General features: G+C 39.0%; 1 protein-coding gene across 1 annotated transcript; it reads right to left on the bottom strand.

Moving 5' to 3' along the window:
* Positions 1-786: 786 nt before the first annotated feature.
* On the bottom strand, positions 787-26355 carry PPIG (peptidylprolyl isomerase G). Its single transcript, XM_009905487.2, has 13 exons — positions 26081-26355; positions 19537-19616; positions 19351-19425; positions 17051-17158; positions 16534-16578; positions 14539-14626; positions 13456-13485; positions 13226-13365; positions 6111-6315; positions 5006-5173; positions 4386-4470; positions 2650-2786; positions 787-2355 (listed from the first exon to the last, which is right to left on the bottom strand). The coding sequence occupies exons 2-13, from the start codon at positions 19595-19597 to the stop codon at positions 1230-1232; spliced, it is 2268 nt and encodes a 755-aa protein (XP_009903789.2). The 5' UTR covers positions 19598-19616; positions 26081-26355; the 3' UTR covers positions 787-1229.
* Between the last annotated feature and the right edge of the window lie 631 nt (positions 26356-26986).

The following is a 26986-nucleotide window of genomic DNA, read 5'->3' on the forward strand; positions in this document are numbered from 1 at the left end:
TATGTTAATTCTCATCACTTATCTTCAGAGCCTTTGGTGTGAACTGTTCGAAGAACTGAAAGAGGTGTTGGGGGTTTGTACCAAATCTCTTCTCTCAGCCCGCTACACCAAGATACTGCTTTTCTATGAAGGTGTGGTGGTGAGAAACAAGGGCAGGTCCTAGAAGCAGGAGAGGAAAACACAACAGGGAGAGAACTGGTTTGAGGAAAACAGAAAGGTAGCAGAGAATGGGAAGGAATTCACAGTACAGTCTTTAGAATGAGGGAATGTGAGGAGGAAAGCAAAGTTTTGCTTCTAAAAAACTAGGAGGCTTTCAAAATATTACTTGAAATTCTGCTTCAACTACCCCAAAAACAGCATTGGAGAACTGCAGTAGCTTTCTCATTGGCTGCTAAGAAGCAGCAAGGATAGAAAGGATTTCCTGGTTCCTTATTCTGACACCCACTGTGAATCTTAGCAGTGTTTTGTCTCTGTGCATCTGTTAATTAGCAACAGAAACATGATAATCTGAAGCATCAAAGCTGATTTTTCTGCAGTAGCCAAACATAAAACCATAGAACAGAAAAAAAAAACCAAAAAAAGGTTACAGGGAAACAAAGTACACTGATGCACACTGCCAAAAAAAATATTTTTTAGGACAAAGAAATAACTCCCAAGCACAGGTGAGTGCCTTACATCACAAATGAATTCTACTGTTGGCAGTGACAGAAGTACAAACAGTGCTGACTTCCTTAAATTAACTCATTTTGTGATTACAAAAAAAAAAAAAAGACAATTTTATGCCATAGTTTCTTTAAGATTTATACCTACTGAAATACAGATGCAGCAACACTGAAGTGATGGACACCTTACAACATTCTCTTAGCTTTAAGATGACATGTAGTGTACTTGCAGCTTTCTTCTTCACACACGAAAACAAGCTCCTCCACAGGCAGTCACTGTTTGCACTAAACTAAGTTCATCAGGTAAAAAATAAGGGCAGCAGAGGAGCTACCTTTCTAGCTGGCAACACGCAGAAGGATACACAAACCAATGAAATATTTAAAACACAGCACACTGTATTACACATATAATACATTTTTCATTTTAAGTTTATTAAAACTTTAGCAGTACAAATGATCCAGGTTTTAGATTATCAAAAGACCAAACTGAAGTCCACATCTTAAAAAAAGGCGTTCCCCAAAATGTCTCTAAAACTTTGAGACAACGGAAACATTAAGTCCACAAACTCATCCGTGCCTGTCATCATCTGTTCCAGGACTTGTTTCATGATCAGACTTTTTATCCTTACTAGGAGCATGATCTCTTTCCTGACTCTTAGATTTTTGGTTTATTTCTTTTTCTGCTGATGATGTGGTCTTTTCCTTTTCTTTACTGCTGCGTGAGTATGGTTTTTTTGATTCTCTCTCTTTGCTACTTGGTCTCTTTTTTGAGTCTGGACTTCTGTCATGATCTCTACTAGACTTCTTATCTTTACCGGATTCAGGACTACTACTTTCACGGCTTTTTGAGCGCCTCTTCCTTTGGCTTTCAGTATCATTCCTTTTATATGAGCTTCTACTTTCTCTATTTGAATACCTCTCTCTGTTTCTGCTTTGACTTTCCTCTCTCTCAGAGCTCCTTGAGTCTCTCCTCCTCCTATTGTCTCTTCCTCTGTATTTATCTGGTGTACCTCTCCTTTCTCTGCTTCTTGATCTTCCTCTTCTTCTTGTCTCTCTATCTCTATTCCTTGAATAGTCCTTACTTCTACTGCGATCTCTGTCTCTGCTTCTTGATCTTCCTCTCCTACCCCTATCTCGGCTTTTGCTTCTGTCCCTTGTTCTGCTGCTGGAGCTATGTTTTCCTCTAGCATGCTCACGCTCTTTGCTTCTTGACTTACGTTTCTCCCTGTCTTTACTCTTTCTATGATCGTGTTCATTATTTCTTGAGCTTGCTCTTTTACTTCTCTCTTTGCTCCTACTTCTTTCTTTATCTCTCCCTCTAGAATCATAGCACTTTTCTTTTTCTCTACCTTTCTCATGGTCTCTGTCTCTCTCTTTGCTTCGTGATCTTACTCTCTTTTCATCGTGTCTGCTGTGCTTAGAGTCTCTTTCTTTACTTTTTGATTTCTCTCGGCTTTTACTATGGCTTCTGGATTTAGCTCTTCTCTTGGCCTTGCTTTTGTTATGCTTGTCGTCTTTTTCTGAATTCCTTCTTGTTTCCCTGTCTTTACTGCTGGACTTGTGATCTTTTTTCTTCTCTTTTTCCCCTCTTCTGCTTGGACTTTCAGAAACTGGTCTATGATCTGATATTTTTCTCTCTTTTCCTCTTCCTGGGCTTTTTTGATTATCTTTCTTGTTTTCATTTATTTCACTCCTTGGAGAGAGAAAGATACATTTTTGAAAAAACATCCTTTTAATTAACTCCACACTGAAAAATTAAATCAGAAGCAGTTTAGTTTTTCACTTGAAACTTAAGAATCACATTAAGTCACCCATATCAATAGCTATGTATTTACAGCAGCATTATTAAAATCATAGTTAAGTGAAAGTGCTGTGTTTTTGAAAGTAACTGTAATTGAAAAATCTAAGATGACAGTATTAATGAAAAATAAAAAAAAACAACCCAAAAAACCCCCAATGCATGTACTCGGGAAAGAAAGAGTCTTACTTGTCCCCCTTTATCCATCTTTCTCCACTAGACACTCTCATTCTTTGAGCTCTTTGCATTTCTTGCCTCCAATGTGGAGGAGTTTCACTGCGTCGGAATCGATCTCTTGACCTGGATCTGGAAGGCGTCCGGTAACGCTTGAGAGGACAAAGAGAAAAGTGAGTGTAAGTTTGAACTTCACACACTGAAAACTAAGGAAGATTTTTATCCCTGGCAGTCTGTTCTACATAGCACCTGATACTTCACCAAGTTGACAATGACAAGTTATTAACTTGCTGAAAACTGCATCTGACATTCAGCTATTGCCAGAGTACAAATTATCTGATCAAATAAATATTTTTAAGGTTAACTGCTATTTTAGGATTTTTGTACTCTGCTGAGAGGCCTTTTCCTGTGGTCTTTAATTAGAATAGAATTAACCAGGTTGGAAAAGACCTTCGAGATATTGAGTCCAACCCAATACCATCTAATCAACTAAACCATGGCACCAAGTGCCTCATCCAGTCTCTTCTTAACACTACCAGGGATGGTGACTCCACCACCTCTCTGGGCAGCCCATTCCAATGGCCAATCACTCTTTCTGTGAAGAACTTCCTCCTAGCCTCCAGCCTAAACCTCCCCTGGTGCAGCTTGAGACTGTGTCCTCTTGTTCTGGTGCTTGTTGCCTGGGAGAAGAGACCAACCCCCACCTGGCTACAAGTTCCCTTCAGGTAGTTGTAGACAGCAATAAGATCTCCTCTGAGCCTCCTCTTCTCTAGGCTAAGCAACTCCAGCTCCCTCAGCCTCTCCTGATAGGGCTTGTGCTCCAAACACCTCCCCAGCTTTGTTGCCCTTCCCTGCACATGTTCCAGCAACTCAGCATCCTTCCTAAACTGAGGGGCCCAGAACTGGACACAGTACTCAAAGGTGTGGCCTAATCAGTGCTGAGTACAGGGGCAGAATGACCTCCCTGCTCCTGCTTGTCACACTGATACAGGCCAGGATGCCATTGGCCTTCTTGGCCACCTGGGCACACTGCTGGCTCATGTTCAGCCTACTATCAACCAGTATCCCCAGGTCCCTTTCTGCCTGGCCACTCTTCAGCCACCCTGACCCCAGCCTGTAGCACTGCATGGGGCTGTTGTGGCCAATGTGTAGAACCTGGCACTCAGATGTGCTAAATCTCATGCTGTTGGACTGTGCCCATCTGTCCAGCCTGTCAAGGTCTCTCTGTAGAGCTCTCCTACCCTCTTTACAGATCAACACCTGTAGTAATAGAAATGCAACACATCTTTCTAATAATAAAAAGTTTCCTTAGTTATGACAAACATGAAAACAGTACTTCATGCTTTTACTAAAGGAAGAGTGATTTCTGTTACTAAAAACATTTGCTACAAGTAGTGCATAGGATATGGCTTCACAAACCCAGAACCAATTCAACAGTTTTCCCCTGCAAAGCCAGCAGAAGTCTTGCCCACATCCCTGGTACTGATGTCGTACTGGTGTTCAGTAGAACCTTGAGTTAATTCCATTCACTAATTCTTTTTCCATCCCTCTCTCTTTCAAATAAATAAGAAATTAAGTCAATTTTGTTGTCTTCCTACAAGCCTCAGTCCCTGAATCAATTAGGACACACCTTACATCCTGCCGTTTTTGTTTGGTTGGGTTTTTTAAAATCTACTATCCTTAAGATAACACCATCAGTAACACTGTGCTACCACCCTGTTTATTTTGCAGACCAGATTGTAAACATTTACCCTTGGTCCTCTTCCTTTTATTTTCCTTCCAGATCTGGTCACTAACAGCCTCCTCTGGTATGTTGACTGCGAGTTTGATAGATTACTGAAAGTAATTAGAAAAGAAGTATTACATTGTTTCAACACTAAACAAGTAAGAAAGAGAAAATAAAGCCAATTTTAAAACCTCTTCAGACATTAAACAAAAAAAAAATTTAAATGCATGCTTTCATTATCATTGCAGACAGTAAGAACCACACAGCAAAAAAATTCAGATTTTGTTCCCACAAAATATTTTATAAGATTCATATTTTTTTCCACTTTTGAAAGACTAAATTATACATTCAGACTGGACAGTCCCAATAAATTCTAAGTAAAATTGCAAATGCATTTCACTTTCCTCTTCTCAAACGAGCCATTTAAAAGTTGTCTTTCACTAAATCATTTTCAAAGACTTTGTCCTGTGTTCTAGGACAAAGACAAGATTTGCCAGTAAGCTGAAAAGTATGTTTTTCAGCTATTAGTGCTCACAACATGGAACAGTTTAACAGGGAAAGGGCTCGCTTAACATTAGAATTCTGAAACAGCAACGTGACCATGCCACTGTCAGCACACAGTCAGACTCAACACAGACATATTACCTTTCTCTTTCCTTCTCTCGGCTTTTCCTCTCTTTTTCTTTCTCATCTACTTTAGGAGGGCTTTTCCTCATCAGAAACCGGTTTTCGGGTACAGGAGGAATTTCTTCAGGACGGACAGTAGACAATGGCTGTGCTTCAGGGTTTTCATCTTCACTTTCACTGGATGAACTTTATATTTGTAATTAAAAAAAAAAGTACAAATATTTGAAGTGAGTTATCTTGATTAGGGAAGACTATTCAAGCTATTTAATTCAACACCAAATTGTATCACAAGAAACAGCTCTATTTTATAAGTAGCTTTTCTCCTATAGTACCTCTGTTTCAGAATGTACAACTGCATAGATTTCTGACCAACAATTTTAATTTATGAAATCCAGAGGTGCAACACTGAACATACATTGACTCTCTATTTAGTCTTATAAAAAGACTATCAGGAGAGTCAAATTCAAATTTTGCACTGGAACATATAACTGGCTATAAACGACTGTAATTTGCAGCAGCTGGTATAAACAAACATGTGAAAATGGGTTTGTTCCACAGAAAGACTATTTAGGCAGCATTGCCCTAAATGAACATTTCTTACATTTTACTGCTAGCTTAGAAAAATATGACTTGCACTGGCACAACCTGTACCACCTGATGAACTATAAACAAAACTATTAAATTAGAAAAAACATTTTCAGAAGCAAGAGTGCCTTTGGAGTTGTATTATTTTCCAGCAAAGCTGCAAGAATTCTGACATATCAGTCAGAAATAATGTTGGTGTATTAATTTGTTTGTTTTAGTTTTGCTTTTATCCCTGCATACTACATTCTTCCAAGTCTCACTAGATGTAATTTAAACTGACTTGTACAGAAGTGTAACTTTTCAAGACAAATACACTAAGTCTTAGTCCACTCCTTCACAAGCTGCAGCAGATATTAATATGTCTTCTGCCAACAAATCATAAAAAATTAAGCTTGCATATGGAAACCAACTGTCACAAACTTCAGTGTATCTCCTTCACTAGTTACAGAACACTATCCTGTAGTTATAGGACAAGAAAATGGCACTGTATGGTGTATGTGTAACAAACCAAAAACAACAAACAAACAAAAAAATTGACCTTTTTTTGCTTTTCTTTCTCTTTTTCTTTTCTTTCTTATGCTTCTTGGCATTCTTCTTGTGTTTCTTTTTTCGTTTTTTAGATTTTTCTTCTGAAGCACTCTCAGAATCTGATGATGAATCAGAAGACGACTCTGAATCACTTGAACTTTCCGAGTCACTAGATGAGGAAGACGACTTGTGTCTTTTCTTTTCTTCTTTCTTGGCTTTAAGTCAAAATAGTAAAGACACATTTTATATCAAACACTTCTAAATAAATCTCAGAAAAAAATCACCCTATGTAGTATCTGCCTGAATTTCTCATAATCGTGTCATGAGACTACTTCATCAAAATACTTAAGAACAAATTGCAGTTTTGGAGAAAGCACTGTTTCTCCCCAGTACAACAAAAATGTCCAAAATATGTAAGAGATTTCCAACATATTGTATTTACAGTATTAATTCATACAGGAGAACTTGTAGAATCATGTAAATATTCAGACGATGTAAAATCGTGCTCAAAGAACAGTCCTAATCCTCCAACTCATTGTCAATTTTTTGGGGTTTTGTTTATTTATTTGGAATTTTTAACAGAAAAGGTACAAGTAATAAGCATCCAGTATGAAAAGGACTGCTGCTAAAGCACAGACTAGTCCTTTATTACCTGTTTCACCATTTCTTGCGTGGCTGCAAATGAGCAACTTAGTGGCAATCAGCTTTTAGTCTGACAGAAGTAATCCAGGAACAAACACAGCTTTTTGTCCCTTGTAACTGATCTGAGACCTACTTGAACTATTAAGAGTGATGCAATTATTGTTTCAGTCATGGTAATTTGAAAGAAAAAGCACAATAAAAGAAACATTCACTAAAGGAACTCTATGCTTCTGATGCTTCAGGTAGATGAGTTAAATGGTATGAACACTCTTCAAGTGCATTATGCAATTCTTCTCAAGCTACTCCTCACAAAAGTAAAAGTCCTAGCCAGAAAACCCAAAAGAGCTGACTGGTTTGCTTCAGACTGGTGAGTTGACTTCTCTAACTAGCATCAAATATTACTTTACTTTGCCTTTGCAAATTCTCAAGACAACCCACCACTCACGACAAACTACAGGCACAGACAGAAGAAACAGGACTTCCATGATATATTTGTGTAGATACCTTGAGGCACAGGAAACATTTTGATAAAGAGTAGATCCAGTAACTGCCCTTCTGAATACACAAATGGTTATTTAATGCAACAATATATCAACATTTTGAATTACTCAGATTAGATTCTCCAGCAACTTAGCAGGTATTAGAGAGTTGAGTTGGCTGGCTCTGGAGAGTTAGCACTAGATGTCTGTAACTGCAATCATGTGAGCTCACTACAGAAATTCCTAAATTCAACACCAACTTGATCTCATTTTTGCAAAACTGCATGACAGGAGGCAGCAGTTTTTCAAGGATGGCCAAAAGCAGTAAAACTGTCATAAAATTTATTGCTAAACTTGTCAGAGAAGAGAATAAAAATGAGTCTTGGGGATAATGAGTCTTAGTACTAGAGATGTACTGTCTGTAATAAGCTAGCACTTTCTATCAACCTCACTTTTCACAGGAAAGAATTTTTCATTTAGGCTAGAATGGTAAAAATCAGTGAGGACAGATCCACAGTTGCCCACACCACATTTCTAGTTGCATTTCAGACAGCTTTTATAAGACAGGTAATATGCTGTGGGAACTGTATATTGCCTCCCAGAAGCTGGACATAACTGGATATACTTTAGAGTACCAAATTTAAGTGTGGATGTATTACATCACATCAACTGCAGAGACAGACAGCTGTGGGTTCGTAATGGAGAAAAGTCAGCATTTCTCAGAGAAGCAACCATTACGCTCTCACTCATAGAGTCATCACTTAATATTAACTTATGTTCTCTATATAGCTGCTGCAAGGAAAAGGGTAACATTTCAAATATCTGAAGCTGTGCTATTTTACTCCATTCAGGATGACAGGAAGCTAGCTGGGGCTTAATTCAGGTAACAGTGGAACAAATACATGGTGTAGAAAAATCTCAGCAGATATAATTAAGTACAGCATCTTGGCCTTTTCACGGTCACACTCTTTATGGATACCATTTTGTCTTTCACACACTACTGAATCCCCACACTGGCACCATGGATGAAATTTAAGACTGCCACAATTAAACTGCATTAATTTTTCAGATTAGTATCATCAACACAAGTCACACCTGGATGACTTCTGCAGAGCTTTTTTTTACATGGTGTTTTCTTTGCGTTTATTTGACACAGACTCACAAATGCCTTACAACCAACTAAAACACAATCTCTGTGCTTCATAGACTGCATTAGTCTTTTGGTCATTACTGGGTGCAGTATAAACTAGGAGGCTGTCTAACCCCTTCAGGACAGCCTGCTGACTGAAATCAGCTGCTTCTCATTAGGTATTTTAAGAGCTTCTTGCAAAATGCTTCCTGTTGATCCAGACTAAAGCACCCAGTCTCTTTTCTCAATGTTCTCTTCGCTTGATGTTCTTATTAAAACACTCCATTTAATAAAAAGTCTTTGTAATAGTCTGGATCAGTTTTAGACTGTCCAAATATATGTGTATATAGAGAGTATAACAAGTGCTGGTATTTTTTCCCCGTTTTAAATCACGTTGCTGTTCAGTGTTTTGCATGCATCTTGCTTTAATTTCTTGCCACAGATTCCTATGATGGCTTTTCACTGCTTACGGACAGTCCCACTGCTTCTAAACACCAATTATACACAGTAATCAAGTCCTCAGAGACATCCTTTAGGGAACTCTACCATACTTGACTCTCACTGATTAGATGACATTATTACTGTGAGGAGTCCTGTATCACAAATGCCTCTGGTCGTACATGTTTCTGTAGAAAAGCAACCTACCATACAATTGCAACAACAGAAAGGGGAAAAGAATTAAAAAAAAAAAAAAAGGGAAGGAAAGAAAACCAAACCAGTTTATACCTAATGGCCACTTCACTAGGACAATTAAAAATAATTAAATAAATACATCTGGACTAGAAAAGGCCGAAACAACTGTTCAAAGCAACCAGTGGATAGAAAGAGGGCTGACAGTGATGTGTAACAAGCCTGCAGAATAAATGAGTACTCAGGGGTTGAATGGGTAAGAAAGTGGAAAGAGAGGACAAATGAATCAAAAATCCAGACTACCTTTCTAGGACTGCTCTTACTCCAAAGAGATCATAATTCCTATATATTGAACTTTGTACTCTGTATCAGTGCGTAATTATTTGTTCTGATACTTTTTTTTTCCCTTTCCAAAAAAAGAAACTGGACTGATAGAATGACCTAATTACAGTGTTGTTCAGTGATGAATTGTGAAGGCAGTCATAATCTGCCTTACTTGCAAAAGGCCCACTTTTAGGAGCAGTGATTCTAGAGAGTCATCAATAAAGATCACAAATCAGATCTTGCACTGCTCTGTGCAGAAACCCCTACAAGCACACTTTTCATGAAAAATCTTCATTACAAGCTCTTGTTAAAATCTGCCCAGTGCACAAAGCTGTTTAATTTTTTCGGTTTTGAATGTCAGTGTTTTCCATTCTTGAAAACATCCAAGATATTTCTTTGATTAACCACAGCCATAGTCTCCAACCACGCAGCCAGGCTACTGCTAAACTCTGTTAACTGGTATCAAACTCCCATTTGTCTTCAAGAAAATTACTATTATGCTACTTGTTCCACATTTTTTCTTGAGAATTGTGTTAGTTCAGCTAGTCCATAATGACCTGTCCCAATTGCTTAATACTTATCTTTTTGCCTTCCCCCTCCACCCCCCTGCAACTTTCTGGATTTTCCCTGATCCTTTAAGATTTTCTAAAAATTATACCACTTGGTCAGAGACGTTCTGCTTTAATGATTTACCTTCTCACAATCATTTTCACTAACTCTTCCAACTCTAAGGAATAAAAAGACAAAACCAAAACCACACAACCCTCCCCCCCCCCCAAAAAAAAAACCAAACCAACCAACCAAACCAGAAAGAGGACAGGCACTCCCAATCCCAGATGAAAGCTTCTAATCTAGGTATCTGCAATATTTTAATTATGATTGTTTTATCATTTGATTCACATAGCATCCAGTAAAGTTAACTAAGTCAAGTCATCATCTACTCATCCTTAAATAATCTAATTCTCCGCAGACAGATTTGCTTCCTTCACAAAACATTCCACCTGCACACTCAGCAAGATACAAAAATCAATGCAACCTTAACCTAATGGAATTTGGATACTTGGTATAAATATTTTTCTATTGTGTCCAATTCCCATGTGTGCCTACCAGACAAGCTCATACAATGCATTAGTTTAAGCCTCCCATGCTGTCATAATGCACCCTCCCACTGAAATTTGCCTTTTATTTTTAGCCAGATATGGCGACGATGGAGGTTCTTGGAATCAATACAGCTGACCAATATGATTGGGTATTGATCCTTTTTTGTTCCAGTATTGCAGGCCTATGGTGAAAGCATGGCACAGTAAAGCATGGAAGGAAAGGAGACAGGACAGGCAGGAAAAGAAGTGCATAGCAAGGAAACCGCTACAATTTGTATAACCTTGGTATGCCTTGTTGGCATGGACTCATTGGTCCCCTATGAGTGACCACACATCACACTATTGTAGATTATTGGTCCAACTATGGATGACACATGAGGTTTGTTGATACAGGTGCATGTCCCGTTGTCCCGAGATAACTTACTATGTTTCTAGCTACCAGCGTCTTGTTTTAGTTACAGTGCTGCAGGCACAGCACTGTTTTGGCATACTGCTAGCTGGCTCTGCACTTACACTGAGCATGGCCTACTACCATGTCAGGCTCTTAGGCCTGCACTGCCAGATTGCTCACACCACTCGTAACTGGTGTTCCTACATTTATTTCCCTCACTAGAAGCCTTATTTCTTTGTCTTAACAGTAAATTCTTAGAAGCAGTCTCCTCTGGTAAAGTCCTCATATTTCACAGTACCAGTTCACTTTTGTCCTCCATACTAACAGATCCACTGTCAATGATTTTCGATGACACTGCTCACATCCCAGAAACTGCTCCTCCTGTCTGGACTCCCTGTCCTCCTCTATCCAAGGGTCTCTCCTGCTCCACTTGTCAATTTTGGACTGCAGCCTGGCAAATTTCCTTCTGATGATGTGATGACAAACTGTTCCTATCTCCACTGCCTCAGGTCAACACAGCTCATTAAGTGTTTCCATGTTGTGCATTTAGCAAAGTTCCAGCCATACTACCACCTCTCACAGTAGTGGCAGATTTCCCTTTGCAGGTCCCACAGAGAGATTTTCCCTTTTAGTAGCAGGATTCTTCATTCACCAGGATCTCCATCATGGTCTGTTGGACAGCACCATGTTCATCAGTTTGGCTCTACCTTAGTGCCCATGAGGGCCCACATGTTCCTGCACTGAGCTCTGCCCTCCACCTGATCTTGGTGCCTATAAGGCCTTGTTCTCCAAGCACTCCTGATGCCCACCACCATCTAGTACTATGCCTTATAGCCCACTGAATGGGTCATGCCATTGCCCTGGCATCAGTTACCCTTCAAGGCACACCATATCAGCTACAAAGAGCAGTCTGTTTTCAGGATCCCAGCAGTACTGAGGCAAAAGAGTACAAGGACACAGACAGTCAGATCATTCCAGAAACGTCTTCTCTTTTAGGCAAAGTTAAAGAGGAGGAGTTAAAAAAAAAACCAAACGGGGGGGGGGGGGGGGGGGGGGGAGAAGGAAATATCCACCAAAACATTTTGTATTTGTTTTACTCACTCTTTTGATGACAAGTACTTTAAAACTCTGCCTAAAGGCTTTCAGTTAGACTGCTTGGTGCCATGCCAAAACTTCAGTCATTCAGTTTCAAATGTCTACAGTAGACTGAAAAAGGGAGTGCAGCAAACATAGGAAGACATATACAGAGTATCTCATGCACTAGCTTCATTCATTCTGCATCTGTATGGTTTTGTTTCATTATCTCATCTATGCCACTTGTGCATTTTCTGATACAATGCTCTTGGATACTGTCCAAAAAACCTAGAATTATTTCCTAACACACAGGGTGACTTCTTAGTTAATCTAAGAAGATCTAGAATCTTTGAGAAGTCAGAAGCCTTTAAATAACTTTGCTTGGAATGCTGAGGTATTGAAGAGATCATTTCACACTCCCGAGTCACTCTGCTAGACATCACTACAGGATGTATTTAGACATCACAACAGACTGCATCAAAAAAGAAAAAACTAAAAAGCTCATGTCTTAATGACTGTTTTCCTTAGGCCACAGGAAGAGCTGTTCATGTCTCATGCTTCAGTATTCATGGCACAACCCTTCACAGTATGTATCGGCAGAAGGTGCTATGAATAAGAAAAAGCATGATGATCTGTATCATAGTCCCTACCAAACACACATCCTGGGTTTTCTCTAGTAAGATTCTCCAGAGTGACAGCAGCATCTTAGACTGAGGCATGTTTTGTGTGAGAGGCAGAATCCAATCTCCAATGGATGAGCCATGTCCAGCTCTGGAATGGCAGAGCAAGGCACCCCTTCCAGAAAGAAAGACAGGTTCTGACATACTGCTGTTGAATATACTTTAGAGTAACTTTAAGAAGGTATCTGCTAAAGGGTAATCCCAGGCTTTTCTACTCTAAGGGCCTATTCTGAAGATTTACCTGTAAGAAACTTGAAATAAGTTCAATATCTGGAAAAAGAAAAAAAAAGAAAAGAAAAAAAAAGAAAAAAAAAAAAAAAAAGGAAAAAAAAGGAAAAAAAAAAGGCAAAAAGCAGCAGTTATCAAATTAAGTCAGACTGCCATCAATTTTCTTAAGGTAGCCAGCTTTGTACTGATGTTTAGCTAGTATATGGAAATCTAAGACACGAGCAACTTCAAAAAAAAGCATATACAATGCTTCTTTAACGTCTTCTGCATCAACACCTTTTAAGTTTTTTAGGAGACAAAATGTACTGCAATGTTCACCTTTTCACCAACTGGCCTTCCATGCACCACAGGTAAATTCCTGAATATTTTTCTAAGGAACCAATAGCAAAGAAAATCAGCAAAATGACCTCATAGTTTGCATCTATGTAAATGTACAGTTCAACTTTACCTTTGGACTTTGGAATTAACTCTCCACAACTCAGTATGCGTACTTCAGCATATGGTTTACTAGATGCATCTGTTTTCTGGTTCTCTATTTCTCTCACAACTTCCTGACCTGAGATGACTTGTCCAAAAACAACATGATGTCTGAAGAATTTAAACAGAATTAAGACTTCTTAGTACTGAATTTTCTCAAGGCAGTTCCCAAACAAACATAGTAAGATAAAAGATATTTACCCATCTAAGTGAGGTGTAGGTTTAGTTGTTCTGTCGTTTCCAGATTTTAATTTAAAGAGAAAAACAAAGTCAGTATTAGTGGAAGGCAGTCAGCATTTGAAGCATGTCATATACATATATGAAGGCAAAAGTTGTTTTGAGTGAACTAGTAGAATTTAACAAATCCAGTATATATAAAGTTTGCAGGCAGTTAAATGCATTTAATATTTCATACATTAAACTACCTATTCATGTCATTACTTTATCACATTTTACTGAACAAGCACACACATTTTCAGATATTATATCCTATATGAAGACCCTAAGTATCATGCTTAGTAAACTATATAAATACTACCAGGAACAGATATAAAATTTAAGGCAACTGTCTCAGGGCAGGACAACTGCAAATAGGTTTCAATACATTAGAAAATAATGGAAAAAAATATGGAAAAAAAAAATCTGTCCATACAGATTATTTGATATGAAAGTTGAATTGACTTTCTTTCAGCTTTTCCCTATTCCAGCATTAATAAGGCATACAGATGTCAGCCATGGCAGAAGTAGAAAACTGGGATAATTACAGTAATGAACAGTCAGAAATCCCAAAATAAGGGTCTAATGTGAAATGACATCCACAACTCACACATTAGTTAAGATCATAAAACATGAGTAAGAGTGGTGCATTTAAAAAAAAGTTTTCTGTAGATAAACTGGATTTGAGAAAAAGGTCTACTGCAATTTTTAACTGCAAATGCAGCTGCACTGGAAAGTCACTTTGTGACCAACAACACTCAACCAAAACCCAACTTCTCTACTGCTTTTGAGAACCAACAGGTCTGCTTTATTGTCCAAGTTAGAACACAGCTATGGAAAACTACCAAAAGCTCTTCTGCAGACTCAATAAGCACTAAGCATAAAAGCAATTAATAGTGAGGTTCCCAAAAAAGTGTATTAAGAAAATGGCTACTTCGATGCAACTTTGTGAAAAGCCATCAACTCTTTGCATGTGCACAGAATCTAGTCTTCAAAATTTAAAAGGATTCCCTTTACTGCTTACAAATGGCAAACCACACACACAATTCACAACAGCACAATACTTACATGAAGAACTGTGAACCATTTGTATCTTTCCCTCGGTTAGCCATTGAAAGGAGAAATTCTTTGTTGTGCTTTACAGCAAAGCTTTCATCTAAAGAAAGGGTTTTCAGTGACTTTAAATACATTATGTATGCTTAGATATATGCTACAATCTAAGTTAATTAATCCTTATTAAATAAATACACTAGTCACTTGAAGTTATATTAAAAATAGATTCAAAGTAACAGCTGTTTTAAAAACATGTAATTCCTTCCATTCAAAATAATGCAATTAAATTAGGAGAAATATGAATTAACTGTTAATACCCTGAAGGAAAAAAAACCCAAGTATTCTTGTTCAAGAGATTTGCTTCCTGCTAATGTTAGCAAAGGCCTCATCATTTTAAGACACTGTTCTTTCTGTTCTGCACATACTGATCCTTGTCTCTTTGGAGCACAAGTTTTTCAGCTGTGCATTAACTATTAGGAAACATCTCATTTTCAGGCAGTTTGTTGTTTTACTGGGTTTTTTTATACACAAAGGTATCCAGTCTGACCTCAATCCCAAGCCACTTGTTTGTCAGACAGAGATGAACTTATCAAGCCTGCCATTAAGAAAGTAAGTTTAATGTGAATGAATCCCACTTCTGATGAGCAAATCATTATAATCATTCAAACTAAATCCCAACAAAACTGCAAAATGTAATTACTATTCCTTATTTTTTGTATCTATAGCAGATTAACATATCTCCCTCCTTTCCCAAAACAGAATAAAGGCTGTTGGGAGATTCAAACTCTTCGGACAGGGAAGTTTGCTCAATGTTGTTTAAATACAGATGGCAGTACAAAGACATGTACTAACTGTAAGGCTAAGGTTTCACATCACACAGCATCACTAGCTGTGAGATGGACAGTGCCACTCATTCTCCAGCCACCTGTACAACTTCTATCTGGCATAGATACCAAGAGCAGTCTAATCCTATGGTGAGTTGCTTAAGGAATCCAAAAAAGAACTCCTGTGAACTCAGTTTCATACTATTGCTGAGCTGAACAGCTGTCCTTCAACTGCTATAAGGTAGGTAGAGGTTTTGCTCCTTCTACCACTAATCATTTGTGTTGGTTCTGATGATTGACAAATTATTGAATTGGGTCCACTCACTAATATGGAATTTTTTTTTTTCCTTTTTCTGAAATTATCTTTGAGCAATTGAGTAAGTTGAATTGCTGGAAGTTTGACCTGATTAGTGCAAGGTAATATCTCCTTGTTTTGGCAGCTGCAAACCATCTATTCAACTCAAGGTCTAAGATAAAACTGCGGCCTGGCCTTACTAAAATAGTCACTATCTCTTTAGCTTATTTGCTGCAAGCAAGAGCAAATATTAAAAAAAAAAAAAAAAAAGGAGAAGAGGGAGGAACACAACCACTTCTGTTGGTGGCAGCCAGCCATCACAGGGGTTTAGGTGTAACACAAAAACTGCCTCAAGAAATACAGACGCTCCACCACATTCTGGACAAACACAAGGCTCAGAAACACATTGGAATGCAGAATCTTCTGCAACACTGACTGAAAAAGAACCAGGGCTGTGAGAAACTGACAGGCTCTCTATCATTAGTTGCACTTGGGTTCAAGAAAGCAGGGCTTCATGTTTTATTTTAAAAGAACATTTACAAGGAAGCCTGACTTCACCACACCTTTGTCCTTTTCACTGCAAGAAAACACAACTCCCAACTTTTAGCTAGCTGGCCAAGCCAAAAGTGTATACTCAAAAACAGTTATAAAAATGTAAATCTGGTAAAATGGACAAATTTCAAGGAGTTTGTGTTTCATTTTTCATTCATTAAAGAGGTTCATACCTTAAAAGCAAAATAAAATAACCTAAATTGGACAAAGGTCTCTAAGACCTCTTAAAAAAACCCCAACAACAGTGGAGTTCAAGTTTAACCAAATCAAGACTACGTAAAGGTGATTGTAAAGAATGTAAAGCTTGTAATAAGACCAATAGACTGTTGAAACTCTTACCTTCAAAAAAGCCCCCGTAAATGGATTCTCCACCTCTGCCATTTCCTTGAAAGAAGTGACATTTACAGTTCAGTGATTAAGAGACTTGTTATGAAGGTGCTTCACAATACAAAACACTGATCCAGCTGCATACAAGTCACTGACATTACTACTTGAGATATGGTAAGACTATGAAGATATGAACCATAGTTTCAAAGTGAATTTGGAAAAAAAGAAAGTATTCTCCATGTATTCTCCAACAGTCACTCTTTTTTATTTCCCAGCAGCAGATATATTTTACCCTCACATTCAAACCTTTCAATAGAAAGTATTTAGAGTACTGAAATAATGAAGGAAAAGCGTGTGTATGAAACACACATTTGTAAGTTTAGTATGTAAGTACTCATGTAAAGATCCATCATACAAAAAAAGATAAAAAAACAAAGAGTTGAATCATAGTATAAGTGATGTTACACAGAACTCCCACAATATTAATATTACATAAGCACTAAAGTTTTTTCAAAGATTCACATCATACCTTCACTGAAGTCACCTCCTTGGATCATAAAATCTTTCACGACCCTGTGAAATAGACAACTTTTGTAATGCAATGGCTTTTGGGTGGATTTTCCTGTACCCTTTTCACCTAAAGGAGGAGAGGAGAAACAAAAAACACTATTACTCTCTGTGCCCATAGAATCCCCATTACAAAAAGGCTATACAGGCCCTTAATCAAAATAATATGCTAATCTCTAAAGAATTAGCTTGTGAGGCAGACACATACTTATAACATGAATAAATTAGTGTTTAAGAAGGCAGAGCAGAAACTACATTCTTTCTCTACATCTGTACCCGAAGAATTCCTTAATGACATCAGTATACAACTCTGTCTCTTCCATGAAGATTGGCTGAAATAAAACAGTTAGTTTAGGTTTAAGTGTCATTGCTCAGAAGCATGCAGGAAACACTTAGCTCTTCAGCTACAACATGACAAGGTTAAGGTACCATAAAAGCTCATAGTAAAAACAAAGAGACAGGGGAAAGAGGAAGAGTCTTGTTCCCTTCTCTGATAATTATTACAATTTCCATCTTACTCTCTTACGCCAGCTCTGGTGCCCAAGACCCATAAGCAGACTCCTTGCTTCATCTACAATATCTACTTTCCCTGCTACCCTTGAATAGATAAGGATGAATGGCTCATGGCAAGTCCTGCAAATGGAACCCAGAGGTAACAGTAAGGCAATCAGTGGAAATACATTGGAAGGAAAAGGATCTCTTCCTCTCTGTACTGCAAACCATTAGACTGTATCTTCTTGTAATCTTATTCTGAGCTATTAAACTGGAAGCTTTTGTCAAGGCCTCTCTCTTAACTATTTGCAACAGACTGATGCCTCCATATGGATCTAGCTAGCCAGAAAAAAAAAACACTTTTGACAGGAACTTTTGATAAGAACACACTTTTGATAGGAACTTTGATAAGTGTGTTCCACTCCTTTGGCATATGCCTAACGTATGTACGCCAGGAAAACACGGAGCTGTTGATCCCAGTTTGAAGTAGGTAGCACATACTCTTGAAAACCTCCTTGCTCCCTCCCAAGAATGAGTAAGAAAAATTTGAATTAACTTCCTGATCACCACTACCATAAACTCTGCCCATAAATTTTCCCCACTATTCTTAAAAACAAAAAAAACAAACAAAAAAACACACAACAAAAAAATCACAGCAAAGTAGTTCAGCATCCGAATTTGATTTCTAAGGCCAGCAATTAAGCATGAACTTAGCAGTACTTGTTCCTGACCAGAAATGACGTTGAAAGACTTCAAGTAAAAAATTTAAAGCATTAGCACTTTTGCTCAGTTGATAGCAGATCAAGAATGCCATTGTCAACTGGTAACATACAATCATTAAAAAGAACAACTTCAAGGTTCAAATTTATTAACAGATTTTGATAATCTGATTCAGTGCCAGTAAAACTGATGTCGGATCAAATAATACCTACATTCCTACAATCATCATGAACGGTGCACTCGCAGTTCTAGCTAACTTGATATGAATGTAATTATGTACCCACACCTGATTCAGATCCTATTAGTACTGCTGAGTGATTCAACATTAACAGCTACAGAGCTTTGACCTGAAAAACAACAGAACTGGAAAGAAGCAGAAAATGCTGAAGACAGAAAGCATGTATGCTACTTCTGTATTTGCAGAATTATCCTTGGGATAATACATTTAAATTCAGTGAAACTTTCATCACTTTCGACACAAGCATATAGTTCACAGGACAATAATTCTGTTTGGAAATGCTTCCAGGACAGAATCTTCTCAGTATTTTGTCCAAGAAATAATCTGAATTTCAACAGGAATGGAAATCACCAGTATAAAAAAAAACCCCAACACAACAAACCACCAAAAAAAATCCACCAACTCCCCCCACAACAAACCCAAAACACCACAAAACCAAAAAACCATTAACAACCCAAAAGAGCTAATTAATACCAGAAATACCTTTCAAATACCTCAAGAGTATCATGACTGAAAACTAAGTCTGCATGGCTGACCTCTAGTAGTATCTATGCTAGTAACAGAAAATCAGCTTACTGTGCCTGTATTTAAAGTTGATTAGCATATACTCTTTGCAACATACTACACCAGAGCTACAACTGCTTCAATTTGATACCAAACGTATGTAATAACTCACCTAAATCTCTAGAGATACCCAGTATCAATGGGTATCTTATTTTTATATGCAAGAAAATGTCAGGAAAAATAATGCCAACTACAAATTACCTAATATCATATTACATTAAAGATCATAAAATTAAAAATCCACAAACCTGTGCAAAGGCAGCGAAAATTTTCACATGTCTTTGGACATACATCTGAAAACAGTTCAAAGACTACTCTTCCAGCTGGAAAGGAAAAAGCCACATTCATTATGAAGTTAATTGGTATTTGCATTACTTTTATGTGTGTATATATATGAATATCGTATCACTGAATGTGTATTTTAATTTTCTTACCAGGTACATTATTGATGGCTATGTCAAAAAAGCAACGAGGTCTCTGGACCTTTACTCCCATGGCTTCAAAGGTTTAAACACTGGAAGTGATAAAAATAAAATTTAGTCTTCCTTTTGTGCAGAGAAACTGTGTATAAGCCAATGCAGATTTTACAAATACAACAAAAACTGCAGAAAAGCAAGCTTTCAAAAAAAACAGATAGCAAGCCTAAGTACTATTAAAGGTTCAGGAAATGCAAAGTATTTTAGGTTCTGTTCACGTTTCGTAGACCCAAATGACTGATTTTTTTTTCACTTTTGCTGCAATATTAAATTTGAGTGTCATATTTCAGATGAAGAAATACAAAAAAGAAAAGATACTGTAAGGAATAGAGATAATAAAGCTTTGAGTCCATCTTATTATTCAGATAGCACAGGAAATCATCTAAGTTGTTTGCTCCTAAAATTGTAGATCCTAGGTAAAATAAGGTAAAAGAGAGTAAAAAAAAAAAAACACCACCTTTGAGACCAACCAGCTTATTTGACTGCTTTCAAACAACTTTTTGCAACTTCCAACTGCTTAAAAAAGACTATTTTGCAATCTTTGTTACAGTCAGTGTTAGTGGCTGAGGAGGCTGCCATCTTCAGATGCCAACTCATCCCTTTGGTCAAGGTTACCAACTCAAATCAGGACGGTTCTTGGGAATAGAGGAGCTGCTGCAGTCAACCCAGTTCAGCTCATCATAGCTACTGTTAATTTCCTAGGCTATGAACCAACGCTGCTCAAGTGAGAATATATTGCTTGTGTAGGAGCACAGAAAGGGGAAAAATCCAGGATGCTGAACTTTCAACTACTGCAGGTGAGTAGTAATTGCACAAGTCAAGTAGGCATGCTTTCAGTACTTGCCACAAATAAAGAGAATGGTCAAGGAATGGACATTAACTTATGATGGTTACAACTTGACAAATCACCAATGCATTGTCATGGTCAGCACTAAGTATTCTACTTCTTAGGAACATGTGTCTTGGATTCCTGTCACTGCAGTTATCAGGTGCTGCTCTAATTAGGATCCTAACCATTATACATGAAAAAAACAAATATGTCGCTTTTTGCAGTTACTGCTAAGTGAAATTATTTGGGATTCTTATTGTTTCTTTTCCTTTTATGTCATTGCTTATCTCTTTTGAGTCACTACCCTTGGAACTATTTATAAGATGTGTAGATGTGGTGCTTACAGACATAATTTAGTGGTGAATTTGTTAGTGCTAGGTATACAGTTTGAGTCAATGATCTTAAGGGTCTTTTCCAACCTATGTTATTCTATGATTCTTTATCCAGAGTATCAATACAACTTTTCCCTCACCTCTGAGTACACAAATACCTTTATTTTTGTGTAGTAAGCAATGTCTTAATGCCATTTACATCTCTTGTCTTCCAGGATTATGAATAATCATAATATTATTTTCCTTTTTTGAAGCTACATGCTCTCAAATTACTGCGGGGGGGGGGTGGGGAAAACCCAATGACAAAAGGATCTGCAAGACTGGAGTACCTTTCCCAGGATTTGGAATATAATCAATTCATTTTCAGTGCTAACTATTTTTTGACAGAAAATACTACTTAAATGTAGCTGAAATACTGCATACATCTCTCCTAGAGTTTCACTCTTAACTGTGCTACAGAATGGACTCAAGAAATTCAATTGTCACCATCTGTCATTCCCTGATTACAGTGAAGAGGCTATAAGAAATCAAAAAGCAGCATAATCATGCTAGTCTATATTCCTTCTTCCTGTGCTGTGTCACTCCCAATTTTTTGCCAAGGTTACACATTGAAAATCATAAAAAGAATGCAGGACTGATTAAATGTTGCTCAGCAGTTTACCATTTGTGTGATTTATAGCACAGAAAGACTTTGCAAACATGCAGACTCTCACTCGACACCTTCTTAGCTGTGCAACAAACGCATTAATTCACACAAACCAGAGACTCCTCAAAAGCAATAGGCTTGCCTCAGTCTGCTGCTCCTCTCACTGAATCATTTAGTTAGTACAACAAACTCTGTAGCCAGGCACAGAAACAAATGGAGAAAACATCTGTAGCTGCAATTAACCCACCTTTCATACTAGTGGGTTAGCAGAAGGCTGCCCATGCTGCTGCAAAAAGTCTGGGGCCGCACAAGTAAGATAGCAAAGGACAGATACCAACTCACCCCTGTCAAGAGAGTGGACCATACAGCTGCACAGAGAGGCAGGGGAGCAACTTTTTCCTAGGAAATCTCTGTGAACAAATGCTACATTAAATATTGCTTAGTGATAGACCGGACACTTTTAACTGAATTGAGACATCTAAGGACCAGTAGTACCACAACTGACTGATTGCACACAAACTTCACATATTTTGCTGCAGCTTTATAGGCAATTTGCTTGAGAAATGTAGACGCAAGCCTTAACCTTTATATACAGTACTTTAACAAAAATCAATTAAAACTATCTTAATATGTGACAATTTTTATTTCAAACACTGATAATTACTGAAGTTAAATTGTATAATAATTGTCAATATACCTTTGTCAGTCAATTTTTAACTCAGTTTTGTAGAGAACGGTGAGACAGGGAATGAAGAAGCAAAGAATTCTACAAGAATCACTGTTCTCACCAACTTTTACTCAGTCTGATGTTTTTCTACCTCCACATTGTCTCATGAACAGTGGACCAAGTAACATTAAGAACACAGACTAAACTTCACTTCCAGTGCTCCCTGCACTTTCCCTAAATCCCCCAATAATATCCCCTAAATACTGGCTGCACTGGGTTCTAAATAACAGCTGTATCAATTGGTAAGTATGAACACCCTGACTGCACAAATATCAGGCCAAGTAAATACATGGTACTTCCAAGTGAATGTTGCCTAACAAGCCAGGCTAAAAGATCAGGGTCATTTATTCCAGCATTTCCTCACCAGTATACTTAAGCATCCTTTGTACAGTTATTACTTCAGGTAGACCTTCTCCTGAAGTGTCATATGGAAAACTAGTAAGTTAAATAAAAATTAATAGTTTATGGATCATTTTTATGTAGTATATATTATCAAAGACTACCTTGTACATGCCAATCATTTAAAACTTGTCTGTATTAAAAGCAAGTGCATTGAGTATGAATGTGCCAATGGAAAATCATCCCAAATTGTTCACTAGCACCTCTCTACCAGAGATTATCACTTTTATGTGTTGATATGCTTGAAAATACATCTTTTCAAAATCAACTGTACTAGCAAGGTTCTGGTAATAATACCATTTAATATAAACTAGCTCCTTTTGACTGAGACAGGCTAGAAAGTGCTCACAAATGAACACTAACTGAAAAGTCATGCATCTCACAAGAGCATGCATCTCACAAGCAGCAATACACAGTATTTCCTAGTTTTATGGGGAAAAAAATTTTCCTTTATTTGTAACTATGCTGAACAGGTCATAGGACTATCTGTTTGTTTCAGTTTCTGCACAGGACAGAACAAATTTGGAGCAAAGATGTATTCAGTAGAAAAAAAAAAAAGGTCTCCCACTCCTTCACATCTTTCCCTATTATCATCAGCTCTCCCTTATTTTTAACTTCTCCTTAACCTTGCCTTTGTATTTGTTTCCTTGCATCGATTTACACTTATCTCTGCATTGGTCTTCATTCAATGTCCAAATGGAATGAACAATACAGTGTGTAAATTCCAATTACTAGCATTTTGTTTCAGGCCATCTACAAATGCCGTAGTATGGATTAAACTGGAAATTAACTTATGATTATGAAATGGAAGACATGAAATTTTGTTCCTAGATACATTTGTCAGAGAGCTTCCATATTTAGGATGCTACAGAAAGTGTAAACAACAAAAAATCCAACTGGCTCAACACTGTCTCCATCATCTCCTCAGCATTTTCCCCAAACACTGGGTTTCACCATCATAAAACTCTGAGGGAGAAGAAATAGCAACTAAGGAAATGTTATTTTATTTTACTATCATCAGAGCAGGATTTTTGTTGAGTAGCAAATTAGGAATAAGGTACTACACTTGAACACATTTCAGGTTTTGGATGCTGTCATTGCAATCAAGTGAAGTCAACCTACTTGTAAGAAAGTAAGAAAGCACTTGCATTCTACACAGGTCCATGGTGTTATGCAGGAAGACTTTCTACTCATCATTAGAAATGACATCCTATAGGTTTTCAACCTGACCATCCCTTCTAATAGTATTTAGAGAGGAAAAGCCAACCACAAAAAAGACTTTCCACATTTTTGCAGGCAGAGAGTGCTTTGCAACACTTCTCATCAGGTCTCCTTCTAGAATAATGCTACAAATATATTTTGGACTACTCACATAGGATTGTTTTCCCCCTAAAAAAATAAATTAAATTAAAAGTTATCTGGCAATATCGAACACTGTCTTCCTTGGACGTAAGGCAGGAGGCTGCTATCCTGTTAGGGAGATTTAAGAAAATACCATCCTTTTAAAGCTATTTACTCAATAAGATCCTCAAACTGTATTTCAGAAGTGGAATCCCTTCCTACCCACTACTGAAGATGAGAGTAAGGCAAGACCACGCAACAGCAGGAGGTAGTTTGTAATTCTGACCACAACCAATAAAAGCTTGTTCCATCATCTTTTATTCTCATGTTTTCCCTTCTACTTAGCTCTAAATTCCTTCCCTGCCTCAATGCAGCCTCCTACCTAAATTTCTACAAGATGGCCAGATTTGCTCCTTGGCACTCATTGACTGCTTCCAAATGGAAGGTGGCTCTGAAATGCACATGGCATGGAGGAGTGAACTGGCAATGGGAGACATCAGGCTGCAGCGGAGTAAAATCTTCCGCTGCAGTACATATTCTTCACTTCAGTTTCCCTCATAATCCAGACTGAGATCCTAAGAGGAAGAAAAAAAGACCTGAGAATAGCTTTGGGTGACTACTTAGCTAAAAAATATGTTGGTTTCACACAACAGAAACAGAAAAATAAGAAACCTTATTAAGAAATGCAGTCCTAAAGGGTGCTCTCAGAGGAATATTGATGTTGGCATCGTTCACATGCTCCCCTTCAGATCTACTTCACATACAGGAAGCTATACTTTTTCTGTAATCTTTATAATTAAAAAAAAAAAACAACAACAACTGATAAATCAAGCTCTGCAAGTTTAGATAAACTAATGCTTAATAAATCATGTGTAATTTCCCTACTTTATCATAGTACTAACTAAAAGTTTGAATCATGTTGGACCCCAATGCATTGAATGAGAATGGTAAAACAAAAGGAGAGGAAAAAAAACACATAAGAAAAATCCAGTGAACCCAACCCAAACCAAAATTAATCTCTGTCCAAAGAACAGACTCTTCTGCAGGCAATACAGAACAAAACCATGAAAAACAACCCACATATTTTCCTCAGAAGAAAAACATCTTAGAAAACAGACTTTATGCAAAAGAAACGATGTGATATTCCTCTTTGAACAGGTCTCAGATAATTACTAAATTAAATAGTCAAACGTTAGACAACTACAAGTGACTACCACCATTATGGAACACACTTTTCTAATAGTTGCTGAATTTTAAGGCGCTGTTTAACAATACAATAGATATTCTGTCTACAATTCCAATAAACGCTTACTTTTTCTCCTAAGCCTCTCTCCTTCAAAGCCTCCTCAATCACTCAAAAGTACAATCATATATACATGGTACTTATAGTTTGGTCTTGACTGCAAACAAAATGAGCCTGAAACTCAAAAATCTCTTAAGTGGCTTAGAAAATCCTTAAAAGAGAGAGGCAGAGGACTCTCCTGGCAGCCACGGTAGGTTCTGTAGGTTCTACTTCCTTACAAGAGGCCTGTTGAGGGGAGAACATGTGGCGCGCAGACAGTCCGGTTACTTCGCCTTCTAGGGGAGGAGACAGAACTCATTCAAACTCTCGAGCAGCACCCGAGGTCGAGCAGTGCGCTGGCAGCGCGATGGTAGACCCGCGGCATGCCTGTCCGACAGCTTGTTAGGCTGAAAAGCGGCAATACCGGGCCGCGGACCATACCACCTGGCACAATTTTTGCCAGGCCTAGTCCACCGTTGCGCCTACACCCTCGTGCTCCAACCTGCCTCCGGGCCCGGCTCGCGGCTTCCCACATACCCCTTTTCCTTCCAGGGTGCCCCGTCACCGGGAATACCCTTCGGACCCCCTCAGGGAATCGCTGGACGCCCCGGCTGCGGCCTGCCCGCCCCTCGTACGCAGAAGGGCCGCCGGGCCTTGCGAGGGGGCGTGTGCACGCGGGGAGCCGGCGAGAGCGAACGAGACTGCCCCTGATCCGACCCTGAGCGGCGGCCAGGCCAGGCCAGGCCAGAGGAGTCCCCTCGGCAGACCGGGAGGGGCCGGGGCTCCCACCTCCGAACGTGACCTAAGCTCGGATCTAGCAGCGCTACAGCCTCCACCCTCCCTGAGCCCCCGGTGCCCACGCCGCGGCCTGTGCCGCGGCTCTCACTTGACCGCATGGCGACAGCGCCGGACCCCTACGGCGCCCGGTTGCGGCGCCAGCACTCACCCCGCTCACGGCCCGCGTCGCCCCGCTCTCCTCAGCGCCTCGCCGCCATGTTAGAGCTGGTGCGGCACAGACTGCGTCAGTGGAAGGAAAGGGCGGGAGGGGGCGACCCCGGGGGCGGTGCAGCGGAGAGGTGAGGGGGCGCACGGAGACAGGAGGAGCGGCACCCCAGCTAGAGAAAGATGTGGAGGGTCGCGGGCCGCAATACAGTCCTACCCAGTGGAGGGCAAACGGCTGGGGCCGCTTGGAAGCAGCCGAAGCGGTTGGGGGAGGGGGCCGCCCGCCTCCTCGCGCTCATCAGAGACGCTCCGCCCCCTCCCTCTGCCGGCCTGCCGCGGCCGCTGCTGCCCTGCGCCTCGCCGTCGGCCCCGGCCATCTGTCCTCCACTAGGGAGGCGAGTCTGGGCGCCGCGCGGGAAGGCGCCGCTGCCGCTGGAGCGGCAGGAAGCTTCTGCCTTCTGTCTGCAGGTACACCAGTGCTTCCCAAACAAACGTGTCCGGTGCTAATGCTGGTCTTCCCTGCTGGCGGGATACCAGCTCAGCAAAAAGCCCGGGAAATGGCCAAGGACTGTTTGGAGGTAAATGAAACGAAACGTCCATACAGCACTGTAAGGGCCTAGGGTTACTCCCAACAGACATATATCGTTACGTTGTAAAGAACTAAAATGGGAATTTAGACCAACTTTATGTAAAAGAAAATCCTGATAATCTTATCTTTTATCTGCATTGCCATTCAAAGTCAATATAAATTTATCTTATGACAATGCATAAAGCTGTACTTTAAAAATTAAGACTAATTAGAAGTGTATACCTCCTTTGAAGAGTTTTAAATAAGATCAGTGGATTTTTTGATTAGTAGGCATACATAACAGATGTTAATGGAAGTCCAAACTGGATGTTGGGAAATCTG

Source organism: Dryobates pubescens, chromosome 2 (genome assembly GCF_014839835.1).
Source record: "Dryobates pubescens isolate bDryPub1 chromosome 2, bDryPub1.pri, whole genome shotgun sequence".
Lineage (NCBI taxonomy): Eukaryota > Metazoa > Chordata > Aves > Piciformes > Picidae > Dryobates > Dryobates pubescens.